Source organism: Capronia epimyces (assembly GCF_000585565.1).
Source record: "Capronia epimyces CBS 606.96 chromosome Unknown aczIQ-supercont1.2, whole genome shotgun sequence".
NCBI classification, from domain to species: domain Eukaryota; kingdom Fungi; phylum Ascomycota; class Eurotiomycetes; order Chaetothyriales; family Herpotrichiellaceae; genus Capronia; species Capronia epimyces.
In genome coordinates, this window is record NW_006912905.1 from 3,425,760 (window position 1) to 3,448,694 (window position 22,935).

Consider the following 22,935-nt stretch of genomic DNA (forward strand, 5'->3'; position numbering starts at 1 on the left):
CGTCACAGGTCGAGATATGCTTCGTAGTGAGGCAAGCCAAATACAAAAGAAATACGAGTTGATGCCAGTGGTAGCATTGACCGCTGCGCCCCTATCGTACCTAGATTGCTTGCAAACCCTCTGACGCTGGCTCTCAATGTGCCCAATGTATACAGTAAAAATGGTCGCTCAATCCCGTCACATGACGGAACAATCTTGCACTGTAGACCTGACCGACTCTAGATAACCAGTGTCGGCGTCCTCTTCTTCATCCAATGCTCCTGGTTTCCTCTTGACCCCTTTGATGGTCATATTTTGCTCTCCAGCACCATGCCACCATTTCATGAGTTGCATAGGTTCACCATCTATGTCTACGACATCAATCCTCCATCTGCCACCACTAACTTCGACCTGGGTCTTGCCGGGGGGGAAGTGAAACTCAGGTAAGAAGATCTCGGTGGGAACCTCCTCTTTGGTAGCGCTTTCGGATACAAGACTAAATGTGAAGGTCACACGAGCCAAGTCAAATCCGAATGAGACGACGTCGCCAACGGTGGCAATTGGGGATGGTCGGACAAAAGCCTCCGCAGCGCGGAGTCCTTGATTGGAAGCCACCTCTGGCTGGGCTGAGGATGGCTTTTGCCGGATTTCTGGACTTCTCAATGCACCTTTGAGATTTGAAGGGTTGATGGTCGTGGAATCAGATAAACTTGTACCAGAATAAGAGCCATACCCGTGCCCTGAGGATGTCGTCAAAGAGGAGCTGTTTGGGAGAAGGGGATCGTCCACAGACACTATGGACAGATCTTCACCGTTCCATAGGTCACCCCATTGGTGGTTATTCTGGAGATGTCAGCATCTTGCTCCAGTCCTTGTTTGAACGGTCCTTACCTGAGAGGCGTATGTCCACAGAGTGTAGCCTTGGGCACCAGATCCCTCCAGAGCAAAATGATTGGCATCCAGAGCTGCTGTTTGGCTTGAATAGTCGCCAGACTTATATGCATACTTGTCGTCCATGTCAAATGGTATTCCAATTTCAGTGAAGACTGTAGGATGTTCACCCAATTGTTCAAGGCCCTCGTCTCGTATAGCTTTGAGTTGGTCGCGTAAGCAGTTTCTGATCGCGGTTGAGCCAACTTTGACGGCAAACACGGGACTTGAGTACCGGTGACGCAAAATACCAAAGACGTCTACGTTGTAGAACTTGTTCCAGTGTTTCTGAATAAGAGTGAGTCCGTCATAATAATGTGTGGCGAAGACCAGTCGTTTCTCGTCATCTGGAGTGCCTCTGATGCTAGGGGGGACCTCGAGAACAGCCGACTGCATCAAGATCATGCAGTCTTTATGGATAGCACGTATAGAATCTCTATACCTTCGGAAGTGATCCATGTAATATGTGTTGGTGAATTTTTCATAGTCCAATTTGGTGCCCGATTTCGGAACCGACGCAAAGTAGTCTTTCTTCAGAAGGAGATCCTCGCTCGGGTCCCAGACACCATTCTGAGCCCACAGACATTCACCCAGCTTCCAACCAGGATCTCGCTTCCAGCCAAACTTGGAATCATCGAAGTTTGAGGGGAGCCAGGCCGACACACCTCCAGGGTCCACGAATTCTCGTCCACTTTTGTATGCGCCAAATGTGCCAAAGGCGTATGTGTCTATCTCGACAGCACGTCCAGCGCCTGTGAGAATCGCCTGCCAAGGAGTGGGACACGTTCCCTTTCTCATTTTCAGTGCGTCTGGTATGGCATCTAAGTCTTCCCAGCCAATCAAGCCGCGAAAGGGTTCGTTCAGCGTTTCCCACCCGATTATGCAATCATCTTCCAAATCTCCAGCCTCATGTATCCTCTGAGCGAGATGTGCACAAGCAGCTATGAAATGATCAGTCAAATAGTCCTGGATATTCTTTCCGTCTATGATCGCATTTGGAGCGAAGTCCCGCCCAGCATAGAATAGAGTGAAAGTGACCTGAGCCGCCAAACGAGTGTAATTTGTTGGCCATAGCATCTTTGGAAATTCCGCCGGGTCAGGCCAGGTGTTGTGGACAAATGCAGCTTGGTTCGCCGTGAACGTCTCAGGATCCAAGCCACACGCATACAGAGTCCACAAAGGGGCGCCGGAGCCCCCAGTAAATCTCGACCACACATCCTGGTGAGGATCCATGAAGACGTAGAATCCATACGATTTCGCGATCCGCAGAATCTTGATGGTATGATCAATGTAGGCTTCATCATACTGGCCGGGGCCAGCATGTTCAAGGGCTTCCCACGTGAAAATATATCGAATAACGTTGTAGCCCCATCTCTTTAACCTGGCCAGATGGATATGGGCCTCTTCTTCGGTGAACGGCCGTCCAACAAAGGAGATGTTCTCGGTGTCGAAGAAGCCATTAGGTTGATGAGAAGGTTGGTCCGGATAGCGAGGAAACTTGGATTCTCCCGCAACATTGATACCCCGAAATGTCACTTCTCGCCCCTCAGCGTCCCGGAACTTGGTCCCATCGATTGTAAGGCCACGGGCCGCCATTCGGATTTGGGGACGTCAGTTGGTCTGAGGAACCATGCGGCGGGGGAAGAGGAGGAGGAGGAAGAACAGGAGGCAATTCAGCTGAAGTACTGAGGTGTCAACGGGAGGTCCTTGAACAACTCGGAATCTGCGGGTAGGACCAGATAGAAGGGGGCAGCCGCTGGCGGTGGTGGCGGGGAATAGTTGATGACGACGGTGGAACGATGTCGGGCACGCGGGCACCTGGAGGTGTCTGGTGCCTACGGAGGATTCTATTAGTTGATACATGATGCATCTCGCGGCCAGATGCTCCGCCCCGTCAAGACCGCATTTTCCAGATCTGGGTTTGATGTAATCCATAATTACACCTTGAAATCAGTCGTAGGCAAGCCTGACAATCTTTGCTGGGTTTGAAGGCTACCGCGGTCAACTGAGGGAGGCGCAGTGATGGACGCAGGAGGTGCTTGAGAGGTGCGCCCCAAAAGGTGAGGCATTTCATACCAGAGCCATGCCACTGCACTGCTACGCACAATCGTCACTGTGTTGACGTCCGTTCAACTTTCAACAACTAAGATTTGTTCTGCCCCTCGGATTGCCAAGCAAGTTCTTGGGGGGGGTTCATCAGCTCTTTTCTCGACGATGGCCTCCAAGGCTGTCCTGAAGGCCATCAAGTCTTCTCTAGATGCTGGGCAGTACGCGAAAGCGGCCGACCAAGCCGAGGAATTACTGAAGCAGGACGGCAAAAACCACACAGCATTGCTTTTTCTTGGATTTGCAAGAGAGAAACTTGGAGACCTTGAGGCTGCAGAAAAGGCCATTCACAAGGCTGCAGATCTCAAGCCCCAAGATGCGCAAGGCTACAAGGGGCTGATCACCCTGTATGAGAAACAAGGCAGTGCGAAGGTGGACCAGTATCACGATGTGGCACTCAAGCTGGCGGAGATATACGTGCAGCAAGAAGACAGACCACAATGCCAAAATGTGATTGACAAGTATGAGCTATTCGCAAAGAAGCACGGAAGTCGAGCTCAGTATCGGCGGGGACTGGAATTAATTCTACCCACATCACCGCTTTATCCGACCCTCGAAGGCCGTGTCATGCAACCAAGTATTACATACCAACGGATTCTCGAGTCGGCCTTGGCGGAAGAGAAAGAATGGATCAATACACAGATTGGTGAAAGAAGAACACGACTAGGAGCGAAGATCGATCAGGTCACCCGTCAGGTCAAGGCAGAAGCTATCAGCAAGTTCCAAATCGAAGATAAATATGCTGCGCTGATCGACTGGACAAGAGATGATGATGCGCGCCATGATTTGGAACAAAAATTGTTCCAACGCATGTATGACACCTTACTCGTTCTACCAAAAGATGCCAAATCCAGCCAGCGCGACAAGGTCCTCAACATGGCAAACGGGATGGTCATCATCAAACTGCGCTGTCTGCTGGCCTGGAAGATTGCCCTGGAATGGGTCGATGCAGAGGACTTGGTGGAATGGGATGTGAACATCTTCCGCGAATACATCGACTATTTTCCCGAAGAAGGCTTGAGTAGGGTCCTGCGTGGGTTCCTTGAGAGTAATGTATCTCCATTCCCACATCCACCCACCGAGGAAGGCGAAGGTGATGAACTACCTCAGAAGCTGAGTGAGGCTGATCAGCTCATTCTCATGAATGAAGGTCTCGAGGATTGTCCTGAATCTCTTGTAGGCCATCGAATCATGGCTTACACGTATTTGCATTTTGAGGACTGGCAAAGCACCGTCGACGCCGCACGGAAGGCTCAGATGCTGCACAAGAATGCGGAACAGCAATTCGCTTTGAACTTGCAGGACAGTCTCGACGGCGTGAATCTCATATTGGCCAGGGCCCTTATCCCTTTCCAATCTCCCCGCCATCATCCCGAAGCGAAGGCTTTGTTTCAAGGTATTCTCGAACGAAAGCCTAAGCTTACAGCAGCCTTACTGGGCGTGGGCTTGATCTTTGAAGAAGACGAAGACTATGCGGAAGCTGTCAAGTTCTTACAACAAGCTGCAGACCGCGATCCCGATAATGCCAGGATCAAGCTCGAGCTTGCTTGGTGTCGCGCCCAAAATGGAGAACTTGAAAATGGCCTTCGTGATCTACAAGAGGTGCTGTCAGCCATTGAGTCGCAGAAGAATCAGGATATGCCCATGAAATCAGTCGCACTTTATCGGATCGCCTACTGTATGTGGAACATCAATACTTCCGCTTTGGCACGAAAAGACAAGTCCGGCCCTTACCGATACCTCATTGCTTCCGTCAAAGCAAACCCAAGCTACGCTCCAGCATATACCCTACTAGGGATATACTTCCAGGAATATGGCAGAAGCAAGCAGCGAGCTCGGGTGGCGCTACAAAAGGCCTTCGAACTATCGGCCTCAGAACTGGAAGCCGCACACAGACTTGCAAAAGCGTTCGCCGACGGCGGGGAGTGGGATCTCGTCGAGCTCGTCGCGCAGCGTGTGATTGCTTCAGGAAAAGCCAGGCCTGCCCCGGGATCCAAGAAAAAAGCCTACAGCTGGCCGTACGCTGCACTAGGCGTGGTGATGATGAACAAACAACACTATTCTCAAAGCATAGTCTCATTCCAGGCTGCCCTCCGGATCACTCCTGATGACTACTATTCTTGGGTTGGCCTCGGTGAAAGTTATCATAATGCCGGCCGCCATATCGCTGCTACCAAAGCATTCGCGAAAGCTGAGAGCATCGGTCACGAACTGCCACCTGAGGAGACCTGGTTTGCCAAGTACATGCTTGCCAATGTCCAGCGCGAACTGGGCCTCTTTGATGAAGCCGTTGCGGCGTATAACGATGTGCTCGCGCTCAAACCGGGAGAGTTCGGCGTTCTTCTTTCATTGCTCCAGACAATTTCCGAAAGTGCATGGGCAAAAGTTGGTCTTGGAATGTACGGCGAGGCGGTGAGGCTCGCAAAATCTGCGCTTGAAGTCGCAGCCCAGATCGCCGAAGATAGCACTGACTTCTTCAACCTGTGGAAGGCCATCGGGGACTCTTGTTCCGTCCTCGGTCACATCAAGCTTCATGCAACTGCAGCAGATGTTCAAGTGATCATAACCTTACTCGAAACATCAGTTGATGCTGAATGGGGTGTTCTCAGACAAGTGGACAAGGTCGGGGTTGAACTATTAAAGGCTGACGAAGGAGACAATCCCTCCAACGTTGCTGATAAATGGCTTTTTGCTGCTATACTTGCTCACAAACGAGCCATTCATGCTTCTTCGACCGATCAACATGCCCAGGCTGTGGCGTGGTACAACCTCGGTTGGGCAGAGTATGATGCATACGTTTCGGGTGGCGAGGCGATCAAACCACGGGGCAAGAAGCTTCCCCGATTCCTCAAAGCAGCAATCAAGTGCTTCAAAAGAGCTATTGAACTGGAGGCTGGCAATTCCGAATTTTGGAACGCCCTCGGCGTTGTCACCATGACGCTCAGCCCCAAGGTCTCGCAGCACTCGTTCGTGCGAAGCCTGCATCTAAACGAACACAGCGCCCGAACTTGGACGAATCTTGGAGTGCTCTGCTTGATCAACAACGACACCCAACTTGCCAATGAAGCATTCACACGAGCCCAATCTGAAGATCCAGAATATGCAGACGCATGGATCGGACAAGGACTGTTGGCGATGTTGTTTGGAAGCCTTCAAGAAGCAAGAGGACTATGCATGCACGCCTTTGAGATTGCAGATGCATCCCTGCTGCCGGCAAGACGTCACTACGCTCTCTCTGCTTTCGACCACCTGCTCAAAGATCCCGCCCGGTCAGAAGAAGTCAGCGCTCTTCTACAACCGCTGTTTGCGATGCGTCAATATCACGCCCAGCAACCCTCCGATATGAATGCGACTCATCTGCTAGCACTGTTTGCGGAGCGCGTCGGTGATTATGCAACCAGCGCAACCTCCCTGGCAGAGGTATGCAACGCTGCCGAAGCAGAATACGAGACCTCCGAGTCCAATGAATACCTGGCCAGGTTCGCCCAGGCAAAGGCAGATCTTGCTCGTGCGCAGCTCGCCTGTGGCGACTACTCCGAAGCCGTGTCCAATGCAGAGACTGCTCTAGATTTGTCAGGTGATGCAGACGAGCTTGGTCCAATGTACGCTGAGACCCGGCAGAAATGGAGGCTTTCTGCACAGATCACGGCAGGTCTTGCCCACAGCCGTCTACAGCAGACCGAAAGCTCGATCAAGATGTTTGAGGCGGCACTCCAGGAGTGCAAGGGTGATCCAGATATTGTCTGCATGCTTGCGCAGGTGTTGTGGGCCAAAGGCGGACCGGCAGAGAAAGAAGCGGCAAGATCACAGCTCTTCGACGTTGTCGAGATCCACCCAGGGCATGTCCAAGCCGTGGCGCTCCTGGCCGTCACCGGCTTACTAGACGACGACCTGGATATTCTGGAAGCTGTAGAAGAAGACCTCAAGGCGCTGAGACGTGGCGACGGAATCGGGGTGCTGGACAAGATTCGGGTCACCAAGATTCTGGCTGGCATCGTCGGATATCGCGCACAACCACAACAAAGACAACAAGCAAGTGAGCAAAAGGTAGACCAGCCCGAAGTCATTGCAGATGCTCTTAATGGGATCATGCTCGCACCGGGACAACCGCAAGGCTGGCTCGAACTTGCACAGGCTGCTGGAGGAGGCGGCGCCGGCGGCGGCTATGTTGCGGAAATGGCTGTCCTTAACGCAGAAAGACGGATTCCCCCGGGTGGGAATCTGTCGGCGACTGACCTGGCCAGAGCATACGAGGAAGCCGGCGATCTTCTGAAGGCGAAGTTTATCGCACCCTGGCGGCTGGATATTGCTGCAGACACCGCCTAAGGACCCAACCGGATAGGTGTCATCAAGATGAGGTGACTGATCTCAGATTGAAGGCAAGTCTCATGGCAGGATAGCCAATTTAGTCAAGCCATACTGCATGGCCCTTTTCATAGAATGGCATGGCTGTCTGTGTCCGTCACCATCACCGTACTAGACGTTTGGTAGAGTTGCTTCTTGCTCTACCAGTAGCAGCAGCCACCGCCTTGCGTTGTTTTCAAGTTTCATCGTGCAGCGCCATTCTCTTCATCCACCAAGCCCGTCAGTCTTTGCTTATGTTCTTCCTTCCATTTCTTATCCCACGCTTCCACCTTTCCGCCCAGGACCATGCAACTATCCGGCGTCAGCATAGCCATTCCCCTACGCACGACGGTCCCGGGCTTCAAGAGGATCTTGCATCCAATGAACATGCCCAAGTCTTCGACGGGGATCGTGTTAGGCCTAGGCCCAGAGTGCTGATTCGAACTGGAAGTGGGGAGCGAGAGCGTCGCGGACGCCGAGATAGAGAGCGCAATGCCTGGAATCCTGGCCAGCTCAAAGGCTAGGACCTTTGTGCCCTTTGAATCCTGCAACAGGAGCTTATGGGGACCTGTGGTCAGCTTCTTGTTTGCAGACTGTTCCGCTGAGGCGGCTGCCCGGCTCCTGCTCCTGGTTCCGTTCGTTCTAGCCGACGACCTCGCGGCTGGGTCGGCGTCCGACCTATCCTCCTCGTCCTCCTCCTCCATGGCGTCGACTGTGCGAATGACTTCTCGACCACGGATCTGCTCGCCGTGCTCCACGCGCTCGATCGCCTCGACTTGGCCCCACTTGCTGCTGCCGACGTCGACGACGTCCAGCACCTGAACGACGACCGGGCCCGCGAGCCGGCGCTCCTTGACATTCACGTCGCTCACGTCGGGCGGCAGCACTTCAGCCGCGCTGGAAGGTCGCAGAGACGTTGTGATGTCGCTGGCTAGAATGCGGAAATGGGCCGTCGACACGAGCGCCGGCACCGGTGGGGGATTGGGCCCTCGCGATGAGAGGAAGTCGTTTAGCCATTGCGGGTGGACGGGTAGATTGTGTCGTGCTTGCAGCGCAGTTGACAGTTGGGTGTGAAGAGGATGCAATGCCGGCATGGTTGATTAGTAAATCCCCGGATGTGAAGGGCGTATGGTACTCTCTCTTGCTTATGTGGTCATGAGAGAGCGTGGCGTGGCTTAGGTAGGTATAGCAGGGCCAACTTGTCCGCATCAACCAACAATTTATGTAGCCTGTGGTGCTGAGAAGAACGCTTTCCTTAGGATAACCTGGGAGATGTACGTCCCTCCCTACCTTCTCTCATTATTCGTGTCGGGGCGATACAGCCATTACTTAGGTAGGGATGCTTGTATCACGACACAAGAAGATATTCAACGACAAGTACGGAGTCCTTTTACAGAGTACCACGTGATGCCTGAGTGGTTCAGGATTATTCGGGAAGGCGGAAAAACGTCGGCCCGCTCAAGGCTGCCGACAGCTCTCAGCCTCGACAGGCCCGCACAAGGCTGTCTGCACTGCATGCTTAGCGGACCGCAAAACAGAGTACCCCGACAAACACCTTCCTAGCTACCTGGATGAATTAGCCGCCGACAACAGCGATGGCGGGGGCCGCTTTCGGCCTCCTCTGCACCCGCACGCCTGTCCCGCTAATGCCTCATCTGATCATACAAGCCTCAAATGCTGACACATCTCAACAGACTGCATGCCAGGCACGCGACCCAACCTGCTCCCGCTATGCGGCGCTCCCTCCACCATATTCCAAGTTTTGTTCGTTGTCCTTTAGTGAAGATGGAAAGATATCCACGATCTTTTCTCCCATCTCGGTCTCAGAATACACAGCCCGCATGAGACAAACAGAGTCGATGATCAGCTGGCCACAAAAGATGACACCCTCCATCCAGAAAGTGGTGCCGCCGTTCCAAGCCAGGGGTCCTGTTTTGACGCAATGCATGGCAATTGAGGGGACGTAGAGAATGGGGACGACAATGTTGAGGATGGCGATTGACTTCGGAAACAGCGGTCGCGGGCGAGAGTCTATGATGATGGCGTACGCAAAGGCAAAGTTCTGGATCATGAAGGTCGGCCAGGGCAGGAAGGCTGTGATCCAAAAGAGGTCGTTGAGAGCCTGCGTGATCTCCACAGGTCGGTCGAGTCGGTAGTTTGTGACGGCTAGGATTACGCCTGGCAATATTATGGTGAAGATGCCTGCGGCGCCCGAGGCAAGCTGGAGGGCGCTCACGACGTAGTGGAGGTTCGGAATGCGTCGCATCTGAGCCGAGATGGCAGCCGTCAAGGGAAGGTAAAACATGCCCGAGAGCACTAGCAGAGCAGCACCAGCTTGTATGCCGTGCTCATGATCGCGGTAGTGCTTGACCAGTCGTTCAGCATCCCAGTATGGCTTCACTGGCGGGAGGAATCCTGAGGCTGCAAAGCTGACAAGGAAGAAGATCGAGCAGAGGATTCCGCTGCCGGCACAGGCATACTGAAAGTTTCGCGGAGACATGGCCGAAGACCGGCCCCAGCGATTGAAAAGTTCATTCATGGCTTGGGACATTATGGCGTGCACAGGAGGATAGGCTATACAATGTCCGAAGAACGAGGATATGACGGAACCCGAATGTGATAGAGGTGAAATCTCCTGAGAACGGGCCTTTCGAGAGGAACTTACCGTAAGGCTCATCCATGGGGGGCACCCAGGGGGTTTTATAACCTCGAAGTCTTCTCAGCTCGCATTTCTTTTCACTGCGGCCTGGGCTGCTTGAGCGATCCCTGCTGAGTCTCCATGCGCAACTCAGTATTAGTCGAGGAGGCAGTCCTTGCACCCCAAGTTGTATGGCTGCGGCGCAATCCCTGACTTTTGCATTGGCACCTACATGTAGGCATTCTTCACCCTAAGGCTAAGGGGCCTCAGGCCTCGTCTCGAGGAAAAAGTACGGATGACTGGGATGTCGTGCGGCAATCAGTCCTTGTCTTGCTAAGGGGCTTAGGGCTCCTAAGGCTTAAACCTCTCTCGATGCGGCACGGGAGCCTAAGCCAAAGCCTAAGCCTCCTACGCCCTGGCTTCCCCGGCCGGTGACCCCCGCGCTTCGGCTGTCTCCAAACTTGAACTCCACATCGCCATATCACTTGGCACCTGTTAGGTGCCTGTCAAGAGTCAGAACATGCCTGTCGATCTACCGGAGAGTACGGATACAGAGCACAAGAGATAAGAGGCAAGAGACAAACCTACTCTGGAAGAGATAGCCAACGATGAAGCCGGTCTCGTCAAGTTTTCACGCATTTCTGGCTTGGCCTGACTCGGCCCGCGGCCTTCCATCTGTAAGAGCAGACTTCCTTTCTCTTGAGTCTTCAGCACGTCAATGACTGCCTCCTCCGGATACGGAGTATGTCGAGAAGGAATGGCTCTTTGACAAGGTTATCACCATCGGCGGCACAGCACACATGATACCACTGCCATACGCTGAACAATTTACTCAAGTTCGTATGACCACTGGCAAGCCTGGAGTTTTGTCCCTGCTTCGACAAAGACCCACCCGATATATCTCCCGGGCGGATAACTTCTCCTGAGCATATATACAGTACCTCCCAAACGGATATACCGTCTGAGCGGATGAGATACACACAACACACAACGCACATGGATGTAGAGGTTAAAAGCGGCGAGGGATCGACCATGCCCGATCAGGCGAGGCTTGGCCGGAGCAGGTTTAGGCCGCCATTTGACCAACATCCAGAATCCGGAGCACCTAGGCCATAATAGTACTACTACGGAGTACGATACACTGCAGTCTACCACAGCATAGCATACTTGGCCTTGCTCACAGTTTCAATCTGTCTGTCAATGTGTGTGACTGCCGCAGCCAACTCACCTCGCTAGGGATTCGAGCATGAGACGACACAAGCTCTGCAAGCTTCCGACAATGTGGATGTAGTCCTCCCCACGGCGCACCTCCTCTTGCGTTGCTCGTAAACAAACTTGAACATGGCCACAATCACATCACCACGCAGCGAATCGCCCGCGATCGGTTTGTCTCGAATCACGTCGCCCACGATGGCCAGTGCAAGCGTGACCCCGACGTCGTCGGTGCGTCCGTCATTGGACATCCCGCGAACCAACACTCCGTCGCCAGCCCCTCAGCAGCATGCATTTGCGTCTGCGTCTACATCTACCACGTCCCATCGACGCAACCGCGCCGCCCTGCGCGACTACTACAACCTCAAAGGGCGGGGTGCGTCGGGTGCGGGCGCTGCGCATGCGCAGGACCACAACCTGAGCCGGACGGCAAGCATGGCGTCCAACGCATCCGCCTCGACCGTCACCTCGATCGTGCCTTCGGCGGAACCGTCGGAGCTGCTGTCATCAGCCCCGTCGTCATTGACCGCGCGTCTGGACGACCCGGACTTCGAGGCCGAATCATACGTGTCCGACTTGCTCAAGACGGCCGGGTTGCGCGACATCCTCAGAACGGAAAGCACGCTGGTCAGCGAGATCCGGAACCTCGACGGCGAGCGGAAAGCCTTGGTCTACGACAACTACAGCAAATTGATCAAGGCCGTGGGCACCATCGCTGAGATGCAGAAGGGCATGCACAAGCGGGAGCAAGATAGATTTGGCACACTGGAAACTGGGGTCGGGATCACGATCCAAGTCCAGAAAGAACAGACACAAACCCCAGGGCTCGATGGCGTGGAGAAGCTGGCAGAGAAATTAGATGGTCTGCTCAATCTGGTCAGAGACTTGGCCCCTACTACGACTACCGACCCAGACCGGTCGAGGCAGCTGCTCGAGGCGAGAAAGCAGACACGGCAGAAGGAGATGGTCAAATGGGCTTTGGCCGCGCCGTCACGGTTGCAGGCCATGCTTGAGCACGGCCACCAGGATCAGGCCCACAAGGAGTATAAATCCGTCGTGGGTTTGTTGGATCAGTGGGAAGGTGTCGGTGGAGTGCATGAGTTAAGAGCGAGGTGTGACAAGGTCATAGAACCAGCCGCCGTACAAACGGAAACGGGTCTAGAGCGGGCGCGGCGGGATGATGTCGATGACCCTAGCTGAATAGTCGAGCGAGGGTTTTAGCATCGCCGCGTTCGTTGAACCGATCTCCATCACATATCGAGATCCAACGGTTACCAGTTGACCTTCACCGTCAGCCTGGCAAGATAAATCCGATCGTAGTTCGGAGACCAGCTCGACCACCTCGACCACCTCCGGGCCCCATCGCCTCACCAACCCCGGCACGGGCTATTAAGGAAGCCATCATCATCGATCACTCCACGGCACTTGACCCCAGCCGGCGAGAAGAATCAGATCGGCTGTGTCTTGACGCGAGCAGGATGGGAGAAACAGCTGGAGGCCAGGGAACAGTCCTTCATCTAGCACGAAGGTCTTTCTCAGCATGATCCGTCACCCTGCAACTCAGGTGTCCTCGTACTGCCACCTAAGCCACGGCAGCGATTGATTCGTCCGTCAATCCATCTATTTGCACAAATAATTCACGGAGGACCTTTGCGCACATGGAAGTTGACAAAGCATACTTCGTGTAGGCCCGAGGGACACTGAGCACGCCCGTGTTTACCTATATGGACTACAGCGAACACATGGCCATTTCAGTCCCTCCAAACCCAACGCACCTGGGCCAGCCAACATGCTTGATCACACATAGTTGCAGGAGGATACCACATAGTTGTAGGGGAATAACATAGTTGCAGGGGAATCACACAGTTGCTGGGAATAACACATAATAGTTGCAGGGGAATACTTTGCAGACTTCTCCACGGCCCAAATCCGAATCCATTCCATGCCGCGTCCCTGTCACTGTCAAATGAAGGTTGAAATCTTCCATGTTCGCTATCAACGGGTGGCAGGGAGAGCACATGCTATATACTATAGGATAGCCTAAACCAGCCTCTCTGGTTAATGGACAAGGCTGGGAATGGGCCTCAGTTTGACAGTCACAGCCCTGTAGAGTACCATAACACTACCTGTATATCCGTACAGCCTTGTTGATTGTTGATAAGAGCATATCCCGCAAAAAGCATGCAATGCCATACTTGTAGGAGCCCTACCTGCTGTCCTGCCAGTACTCAGTACTCCGTATGCAAATCTTCGACATGATGTTGTCCCAGGCTCGATATGTATGTATGTTATCAACAGAGCACCCGGTTTTCCGTCCACGGCCTCCATTGCACATAGTCGCTCCTCGAGGCGGCTTGAGTCCAAGCCAGGGTAGAGAGGGCAGAGAGGCCAGAGAGCAGGGCAGAGAGGCTAGAGAGCAGGCTCTAGTGGATATGTACGTACTATACATGATCCATTGTGTGTAGAAGAGGTAGAAGTAGAAGTGGAGGTAGAAGTAGAAGTGGAGGTAGAAGTAGAAGTGGAGGTAGAAGTAGAAGTGGAGGTAGAAGTAGAAGTACTAATAGAAGTAGAAGTAGAAGTACCAGTAGAAGTACTATGTAGACATGCTTCAGCTTGAGAGGCAAGAGTTCCCCAGAGCCGCAAAACCACTCCCCTACCCTACCCTCCCCTACCCTACCATGCATGCATGTTTTTCTCAGTGATGGATAAATACGCATGAGCAAGCAACCGCCTAGCTAACCTAGGTAGCTGAGTTGATTCTCTCGCTCCTGCTCGTGCTCGTGCTCGTTGCAAAGCCTTAGGCCCGCCTTCTGCGATCGATATCTCGGTCCTCGAACGTGGCCGTGGCGGTGGCCGAGGTCATGGCCGAGAGTCAATCAAATCTGTCATTTAGGGTGGTGTTGTGTTGCTTCCACTTTCCTCAGGTAGTGTTATATTGCGTCACATTGCGTTGCTTCGACTTTTCCTGAGGTGCTGTTGCTGTTGCTATTGCCGTTGCCGTTGCCGTTGCCGTTGCCGTCGCCGTCGCCGTCGCCGTTGCAGAAACCAGGACTAGACCTAGACCTAGACCTAGATTTGACCTAGATTTGAACTGGATTTGAAATGTCATGGCGGTCCCGCGGGCGGGATATTTTCCTTCTCCTTCTCCTGTTCTTTGGCAGAATAGAAGGTGGCGCACGTCAAAGAAAGAAAGAGAATAGAAGGTGGCGCACTTCAAGGAAAGAAAGAGAACAGAAGGTGGCGCACGTCAAGGAAAGAAAGCAAGACCTAGAAAGTAGAAAGGTTGAACGAGGGCTGAGGCTGTCACGAGCCTGCGTGGGTGTGGGGAACACGACCGGTGGAGGATTTGGAATAATATATCTATCTGAGATTGGTGGCTCGTCTCGGAGCAGCTTTCATTATAGGGAAGAGTGTACCTAGTACCTATACCTAGTACCTATACCTAGTACCTACGGTATACCATCTTTCTAGATAGCAAGGAACTCTGTGAGCACTCTTTGGCCAAAATAAACAAAATGAAAAGGACGACCAGCACACTATCTTGTCGGATGCCAAATGGTAGAGGAATGGTAGAGGGCAGAGGGGTTTGCGGGTTGCGGGTTGCATGGGCCATCGAAGCAAAGATTGCGAGTTACATGGCCCATCAACCAAACCAGGGAAGGGAGATCTTGTGCTCTTGATATTGCTGTGCTCTGTAGATCATCAGTGGCGAGTTGAGCTGTGGACAATGCCTCCATCCCATCGGCACCTCAGCGTTGTTGCATCCAACATCAATCTTTGCGGCTCTGGAGACAAAGAACCCGGACACTGTCACTTCTGCCGCTGGCGAGCTAGGCCTCGTAGTGTCTAATTGACCGACAGGCCGCATTGGTCCACCTTAGGCAGGCTTCCCTGCGAAGGTTCAGGCACGCCGTGCAGGAGTCTGTTGTCTCAGCATCTGGGGACCATGGCTGATGCTGGACTCTTTGTTCGGATTTGGATTAGGACTAGCATTAGGATTTGGCGAAAACTTTCAAGTCTCATGGTTTAGAAGACGTGTCAGAGCCTCAAGCCGTCTAGGTAATGCGTCCAGAAGGTTGAGAGATGAAGTGGTCTGGGTAATGCGCCCAGAAAGGTTGAACCCTAGTCAGGGAAAAAGTGACACGCAGGGTGTCCTGGAGAGGAGCTAACCCAAGATCACTTTGCAGTCGTGATCTGAAGGGCATGCACACCGACAGAGATAGAAAGACTGCTAACTCGTTCAGGCGTCAGAGGCGAGGCGATTGAGATTGACAAATCCTGCCTGCCGTCAGCGAGACTACTGTACGCCGTAGCCGTACGGAGGCACAGTAGGTAAGGGACCATTGACAGCCTGGGGTGAGGATTCTGACTCAGCTGCAGAGAACTAGTCATTCCCTCGAAACGGAAAGAAAAGTGTGTGGGATTTCAGGGCAGACAACCCCTCATTACCTAGTAGTTGGTCTGGGGACCAGCTTTGGACAGTACATAATCAAGTCCAGTAATCAAACCCAGTCGAGTCATCATTCAGAATCAAAAAGTCGTTGAGGTCACTTGGGTCGGTAGAATATATCTCCACCTCTCGAGATTCATTCTTGAGGAGATCCGTACCAGTAAAGTGCGAAACTGCACTGACTGGCCTGGAATTAACCATGGATTGACTTTCGTCTACAGCAGATGCCGTCGTTGATCATGGTCTAAACCTTCTGATTAGCGAGATGACAGATAGCAAGACAGGGCAGTGGTTGCAGCGGGGGCGCCAGAGGAAGACAGCGACAGGCTGTGTAAGTGCGGGCAGTGAATGGTAGAGACCAGTCGACCAGTCGACCAGTCATCGGGTGAGCTGAGGGAGGCACCTAGGAGGGACAAAGGAAGCTGAAGCTGAAGCTGACGGTGACGGTGACGGTGACGGTGACGGTGACGGATCAAGGTTCGGACGAGATTGCCCGGTGTCGACAGGGATGCAGTCCCAGTCCCGACTTTGAAGCTGGACAGGAACTCACATCATGCGATGATGAAATGACAATACCAGATGGCCGTGACTGGACAAAACAGCCGTACACGTAATCGCGTAGTACGATACCGATGTGACCGGTCATTTGAACCGACCAAGTTACCTTATGCAGCGAATTATGCCCGCTGCCGAGAGTTATGTCAGGTTGCCAGTGGTGGAGGCCGTTCAAGTTTGACTCATTCAAGCTGAGCCATGGATGACGAGACGATGATATGCGATGATATGATGATGATGACGATGATGAGGATGATGATGATTGTCCACACCGGTACCAGCATCGCTCTGTGTTACTACGTTACTACTATTACTGTACGGATATGTATGGCCGATTGGGTTGGACGAGACCCAATTTGCAAATCGAGGTCGAGGCTCCAATCTTCATGTTCGATCTTGGTATTTGACTGCAGATGTTCTCTCTGCAGACCGTGCGCCGTGGACTTCCCGAGGATGATCGGCACCAATATTAATAGTATTGAATATTGGGAGCGCACCCACCACCTGCACCCCGACTTGAACAAGGTGGTCGATTATTACTGTTGTCTAGTACGAGTGGCAGAGGTCTGGCCCTGTCTCGGCTCGAGTAACCTTGGGCGGCGGCGCCTGGGCAAATTGAAACCATACTGTAACAGCAACAGCGACACTCGTACTGCCAACGTTATATGTCAATGTCGTGCCAGGCACCTACCAGGGAGTTAGTTCCAATAATTGCACTGTCGGCTTTCTTGGGGTGTCTTGGGGGTTTCTTGGACGAACGTCCACGTCCACTTTGGGATTGTTATTGGAACGTCTGACTTGGCCTGGTTCTGGTCAGAACAACAGGGGGCATCGAGCATACCTACTTCGATGGCTGGCGTGCAGATACGGATACGGACACGGACACGGACACTGCTAATGCTCCGTACTGCCTGATAACGCTATGTTTACTAGGTAGGGACCAGTGTAGGGCAGGCCCTAGGCAGGTAAAGAAAGCTACGACAGATGTAGCTTCCCGAATACGAGGGGTCGGCGCCAACCACAACTGTACGGATACGAGGTGGAGAGAGAGAGGAGTCTGTCATCAAGGGTGTTGCGCTCTCGTGTAGTACAGACTCCAGAGTGCAGAGTGCAGTGCAGAGTAGCCGTGCTCTGTAAGCCATACGGCCGATGGCCGGCAGGGCTGAATGCTTCAAGTTGGTGCCTAGAGGTCGGCGGGGCTGGACTGGTCTCACCTTTTTCGGGCATCGCTGTTGACTGTAAGGAGTAAGTGCAAGTGTAATACGAGTTGAATAGTAGTGTCCTGTGGTGTTTGCTAGATATAACCCTACCTGGTATCCTCGACTCGAGCCAGTATCGGTCAGGACAGTGAAGCAGACAGAATACTAATGCTCTTACTTTAGATCAGGTACCTAACACACAGCTACACTTACCACAGTACGGAGTTTACGACTTAATTCCGGCTAGGATGTCAAGTATAGAGTATCAACATCTAAACACGGCGACGGCTTGTCCTCTCCAAATCCACCTCACCTTCGCGGCCTTCCCTTCGTTTGTATCAGTCTGTGACCTAACCATCTATCCATACATCTAGAACAGTCCGCACCACTCACTATTTGTCCAAAGCAAACGGTCAAATATAAGCGAGTATCCACGGTCTAAGCACATCTGATCTCATCGCATCGCGCCTTTTATTATCCCTACCCATCCTTTAGCCTCTCTCGACTCCTATCTCGTCCTTATCCCTGTCCTCCTCGACCCTGTCAAATGCCACGTCATTCCTGCGTATCGGCCATTATCGTACGAGTATCGGGATTATTGATAACCACATCGTGTCGTGTCGCACGCATCACCGCGGTCATCGCGCCATACTCGCGCCCGCAATAATTCTTTCGTACACGTCGATCAAAGGCCTTCAGGGCCGGTTTGACTAGGCGACCGGGCCGGTCTGAGCGCTTCCAGTCTAACTCTCAGGCCGTACTCCGTAAACCCCTCAGTCGGGCTTTCGTCCCGTGGGGCCGCGTGGCAACAATATGACTGTAAGGACCGAGTCGGCCGAGTCGGTCACCCTTATTCGAAATGCGAATGCGCTGGACCTGGGACCATGCCTGCCATGGCGATCTCTCGATCGACCGGCACCGGCTGACTCGACTGAGCCGAGCAGCCGTCACACTGCACTGCACAGCCTGAACTCTCGAACAAAACAAGCCCCTCCATGCAGTCCTACGTATGCGCACTCTCCGTTCCAATTATCACTCTAAATGTTAGGCCCAAGCCAACATAAGACAAGGACACCCCCCAAAAGCCGATGTTAGGCCCAAGCCAACACAAGACAAGGACAAACCCGCCAACTGAAGACAAGGACAACCCCCCAACCCAAAAGTCGGGTCGTCCTTTCCCCGGTCCGACCAGCCTGGATGTCAGATGAAGTGGATTTTCGTTCAAGTCGGTTTCGGCCTTTATTTACAGCCGATGCCCAGATTTCCGCTGACACTGCCAGTGTGACTACCACTGACCACTGACCATTGACCACTGACCAGTGTCTAACTTGACATAAAATCGCTGTTCTAGTCTCCAGACTCCAGACTAACTTAACTCCGTACGAGTACTCCGTGCTAAGGCTACCTTACCTAGCAGACCTACCCACTACCTACCTACCTACCTACTAATTATTAGTCTATATCGTAGTACGGAGTTTATATCGTAGTATGTATACCTACTAAGGAGTACAATACCGTCCTTCCCTGACTTTTATTAGTCAGGGCTGGTGTGGGCTGGCGAGGGAATTATGTCAGGCAAGCCGGAGGATCAAGGAGGGTCCTCGACCCGCAATACGGAGTACTCAACACTTAGGTAGCTGACAGATGGAATTCCTGTTGTTTGGGTCTGCATAGGTAACCCTACCTAATAGTAATACCTACTCTGTAGTAAGGTACGTAGTATGCCCTGTACTCTGTAGTATGTAGTATGTACTCCGTACTCGTACTCTGTAATTAGTATGATCTGTCCGGAGTAGTATGTAGTATGTACTGTAATTAGTACATGTAGATTCTCATTCCAAGAAAAGGCCCCCCGCCGACCCGTCTCGCGCAGGCGCCGTTACGTTCTGGAATCATGAATGAGGCATTTTGCATTTTGGTTTTGGCATTTGCATTTTGTCGAGCCCCCCCAAGCCTCGGCAATTGATCTCACTGTCGCGTCGACTAAGACTAAAACATACTACGTATCCGTACACGCCTGTTTCGTTGATAGTAGTTGAGTAGTTAGTTGCCGTACTTGTACTTGCGAGACTGCTGAGGGTTCAACCGCGTGAAAGGCCAACCGGCCAGAAAAAGGATGGCACGGGTGGGGAGAAGAAGAGCCCAATATATATAATCAGATTACGGATACTCCCTATGGCTCGGGTATGATTACGGGGGTGGTTGTGGTTGTGATGATGATTACCAGGTATGTGTCACTCGCCTTCTGGAAAGAACCCGCAGCATGCGGCGTGCTTATAATGATTACTGTTTGTATCTCTTCATTCTTTCCCTGGTACCCGCGTGTTTCAAAGGCCATGTGATCCGGTGCTCTTCGAACGGTGAAACATGCAGTCAAGCTACCTCCTCAGAGTCGTCTGCCTGGACCATGAGTGTCAAGTGTGAACCATCTGGATTGTCTTTAGTAAATACCTGTGCTATGCTTATGCCTTCCAAGCTTTGTATACCTGTGCTATGCCTATGCCTTCCAAGCTTTGTATACCTGTGCTATGCCTATGCCTTCCAAGCCTTGTGGACCGTCCTAGCACCCCAGAGTTGATTACGCTTCAACAGCACTTGACCCCTCCACTGCGGCACATTGATGGCGTTGATATAGCGGGCCGGCTCGACACAGAACCCTGCACGTGGCCCTCGTGCCGGGCTGTCTGCTGTCGCCGCGGTGTTGATATACTTGCCGGTGTAGAATTGGAAGGATGGCTCCGTGCTGAACACGTCCACATGCAACTTTGTCCCTGGGTGCGCGGCGCTGAGCAGGAGTGCGAGCGGTCGCTGTCGAGTGTCGAGAGGGACGTTGGCAGCATCCGTGTCCACGATGAAACAGTGGTCGATGTCCGGCTCCGTGGCGCCTAGCACAAACGGTTTGCCGGCTTCGATGCCGGGGAAGTCTTCGACCGTGCCTAGAGGGATGTCGGTCTCGTCCACCGGCAGATACTTGGATGTGTGCAATGTCACTTCTGTTCCTTCGATGGTTGGACCGTCGGTGATGTTGAAGTAGCTGTGCACACGGCAGAAGTGTCAGACTGGCTGGCCCTTGTGATACTTGCAACGGTGCTGGACTTGGTAGTCGTGGTGACCTCTTGGGGGCAGTCCCTGAGACGAGGCTCACCAACGAACTACTCGAAACTTACCCGTGATTCGTGATGTTGACGACCGTTTCCTCGCATTCAGACCCCACCAGTTCAACCTCATACTCGGTCTCTAGGATCGTCTTGGACACGCCGTCTTCCTCCTCCGTCCAGGCAGTGTACCATACCCTGAGCTCGACGGTTCCCGGGTAGCCCTCGTCACCGTCGGGCGAAAGGTAGGTAAACCGCACGCCCTCGTGGCCGTTGCGATCGACGGGGGTGGGCCCGTGAAACGTCTTCTTGCCCCAGCCTGACGTTCCGCCGTGCAGGTGGTTCGGCCCCTCGTTGGCCGCAAGCTTATAGATTTTGCCATGATTCGCGGTGAACTCGGCATTCTTGATCCGGTTGGCAACCCGGCCAATGGTCTCTCCGAAGAAGGGCGAAGTTGCGTATGGCTCTGGTTGGGCGTAGCCGAGCACGATGTTGTGGCCGGCGACCTTGAATTCTTGGATGATGGCGCCTTGAGGCAGGAATGAGAAGCCCGAGTCTGACGCCATGATGCGGAGCTACAGTTATCAGTTGCAGTTGCAGTCGCAGTCACCGTTGTCGTTGTAGTTAGGATGCAAAGATGTCGACGGGTACGATCAGACAAGGAGAAGCAAAGTCAACCTACAAAGTCCTTCTGCGAAAAGGGTTTGTGGCATTCAAGTCGTCAAAGAAACTCGACATCAGGCTTATTGATTGTGGTTGTGGTTGGTTGGCCAGCAAAAGTCCGGTGGCCATTTTTCATTTATCCGGGCTATGGCTAAGGCTACTAAGGCCTCGATTTTGCCGGCGTGGAGGCGGTGGTCGAGCACGCTGCCACAACATGGTTGGGATGCGGAGATGTTGAGGACAATGAAATATCATCGAGGCATGATTGCAAGAAAAGTATTCTCATGAACCTTGCAGGCCAATGCTGCAGAAGAGCCAAGTTGGGTTCAGGTGTAGGTGATTACGGTTGGTACGTCCGGCACGGAAGGTGACCACAAGGCTAAGCGGCCTCAGGCACCTAGTCAGGTACCCAGGAGGCTCAGGCTATAGGTACTAGGTAGGCCCTCCAGGCGGGGACACGCCGAGGGCTTACTGTAGGTAGGGTAGGCAACACTGCGGCCTCAAGTTCAAGTTGGGCACAACAGAAACCAGGCGCCCTCGAGTCTTTGGCCAGGGTACAGACTCGGGATACAACCAGACACGCCTATCAATATAAAAGTGTGAGTTGGGCAGCAACACCCCGTTACCCAGACCTTGCCAGCCAGTGCAGCGGTGTATCTGGCCCACAAGAGAAAAAGAAAAAGAGACTCCTGTACCCAACGTTGCTGGCTCAAGTCAGGGTCAAACCCCCGTGCAACCCATACAGACCAGAATTCTCACTACCTATTGATACCACAGATCATTGATAACAAGGATCATCTACCGATCCATACTAGGTACCTATATGCAGTCTACACGTAGTACGGAGTACGCAGCAAGTCAATATTCCTGGGAGGCCATCCTTGCTCAAGAGTGGACTTGTGCCAGTGTGCAGTGCCATCACCAGCCATCGTGCCATCACCCTGCGTGGTTATGTCAGAATATTTGCTTCCTGACTAAGCGGCCCTGGACTTCTGTCAGCCGAAACCTAAGGACCCTAGGCCCTAGGCACCCAAGGTCCCGTAGGTGCCACTAGGTGGGTGCCTATTTAGTGTGCTTACCACCTAGTATCCGTACTCCGTACCTCGTACTAACCCTCGGAGAAACGACGGAGATCGGCCACCACAACCAACCTTACCTGACCTACGAGTATGCTTAAACAGAGTATTTAGGCCCCCCGAGCGAACGAAAAACACCACCCCAGCCACTCATGTATGAGCCTACATACGCCCGTATGTATTATTCCCGCATCGGCTGGGTCTCTCCCCCCTCCCTCCTCCCTTGCTCTCTACTAGAACGTCGTATCTCGCCCTCTGGCGCACAGAACGCAGGCTGCGAGGACGAAGGGATGGACGGATTTCAAGGGACGGAACAGGCATAACTTAATACCACTGTATAAGGCCGCCGAGTGCCTCGAGGGTTCGGGCCCGAAGGTGTATGTATGTCGCTGCAGGGCCGACAGCGCCTAAGAGCAGCCGCCCAGGGCTCGGCCGTCCAAGCTCGCCTTACTAGGTAAAGTAGGCTTTGTGATGTCAATACTTAGTACTATCGTGGTAGAATGACTCGATTTCAATATATCGCGCCCGTGCACGTCAATCGACGTCCCGCATCCCTTCCGCACGGAAGACTTTCCGCACAGGTCAACTTGGTTGCAATACTCCATATCCGTGCTGTAGTGTACATCTGCCCCCTGCCAATTTCAATGGCCTCAGAAGGCTTGGGTCATGCTGTGAAAGTGCGACGGCG

At 53.0% G+C, this 22,935-nt stretch overlaps 6 protein-coding genes across 6 annotated transcripts; 2 read left to right on the top strand and 4 right to left on the bottom strand.

Annotated features, from left to right (window-relative positions):
- Positions 1 to 177: 177 nt before the first annotated feature.
- On the bottom strand, positions 178 to 2,505 carry A1O3_03040 (uncharacterized protein; the record flags this gene model as incomplete). Its single annotated transcript, XM_007733180.1, has 2 exons — positions 178 to 822; positions 871 to 2,505. The coding sequence occupies 2 exons, from the start codon at positions 2,503 to 2,505 to the stop codon at positions 178 to 180; spliced, it is 2,280 nt and encodes a 759-aa protein (XP_007731370.1).
- A 618-nt stretch (positions 2,506 to 3,123) lies between these two features.
- A1O3_03041 (uncharacterized protein) lies at positions 3,124 to 7,341 on the top strand (the record flags this gene model as incomplete). The annotated part of the gene is made up of 1 exon (XM_007733181.1): positions 3,124 to 7,341. One exon carries the CDS (start codon positions 3,124 to 3,126, stop codon positions 7,339 to 7,341), a length of 4,218 nt encoding a protein of 1,405 aa, XP_007731371.1.
- A 221-nt stretch (positions 7,342 to 7,562) lies between these two features.
- On the bottom strand, positions 7,563 to 8,453 carry A1O3_03042 (uncharacterized protein; the record flags this gene model as incomplete). The annotated part of the gene is made up of 1 exon (XM_007733182.1): positions 7,563 to 8,453. One exon carries the CDS (start codon positions 8,451 to 8,453, stop codon positions 7,563 to 7,565), a length of 891 nt encoding a protein of 296 aa, XP_007731372.1.
- Positions 8,454 to 9,088: 635 nt separating this feature from the next.
- Positions 9,089 to 9,910, bottom strand: A1O3_03043 (uncharacterized protein; the record flags this gene model as incomplete). The annotated part of the gene is made up of 1 exon (XM_007733183.1): positions 9,089 to 9,910. One exon carries the CDS (start codon positions 9,908 to 9,910, stop codon positions 9,089 to 9,091), a length of 822 nt encoding a protein of 273 aa, XP_007731373.1.
- A 1,428-nt stretch (positions 9,911 to 11,338) lies between these two features.
- On the top strand, positions 11,339 to 12,409 carry A1O3_03044 (uncharacterized protein; the record flags this gene model as incomplete). The annotated part of the gene is made up of 1 exon (XM_007733184.1): positions 11,339 to 12,409. One exon carries the CDS (start codon positions 11,339 to 11,341, stop codon positions 12,407 to 12,409), a length of 1,071 nt encoding a protein of 356 aa, XP_007731374.1.
- A 7,536-nt stretch (positions 12,410 to 19,945) lies between these two features.
- A1O3_03045 (aldose 1-epimerase) lies at positions 19,946 to 21,074 on the bottom strand (the record flags this gene model as incomplete). Its single annotated transcript, XM_007733185.1, has 2 exons — positions 19,946 to 20,447; positions 20,581 to 21,074. 2 exons carry the CDS (start codon positions 21,072 to 21,074, stop codon positions 19,946 to 19,948), a joined length of 996 nt encoding a protein of 331 aa, XP_007731375.1.
- Positions 21,075 to 22,935: the final 1,861 nt, after the last annotated feature.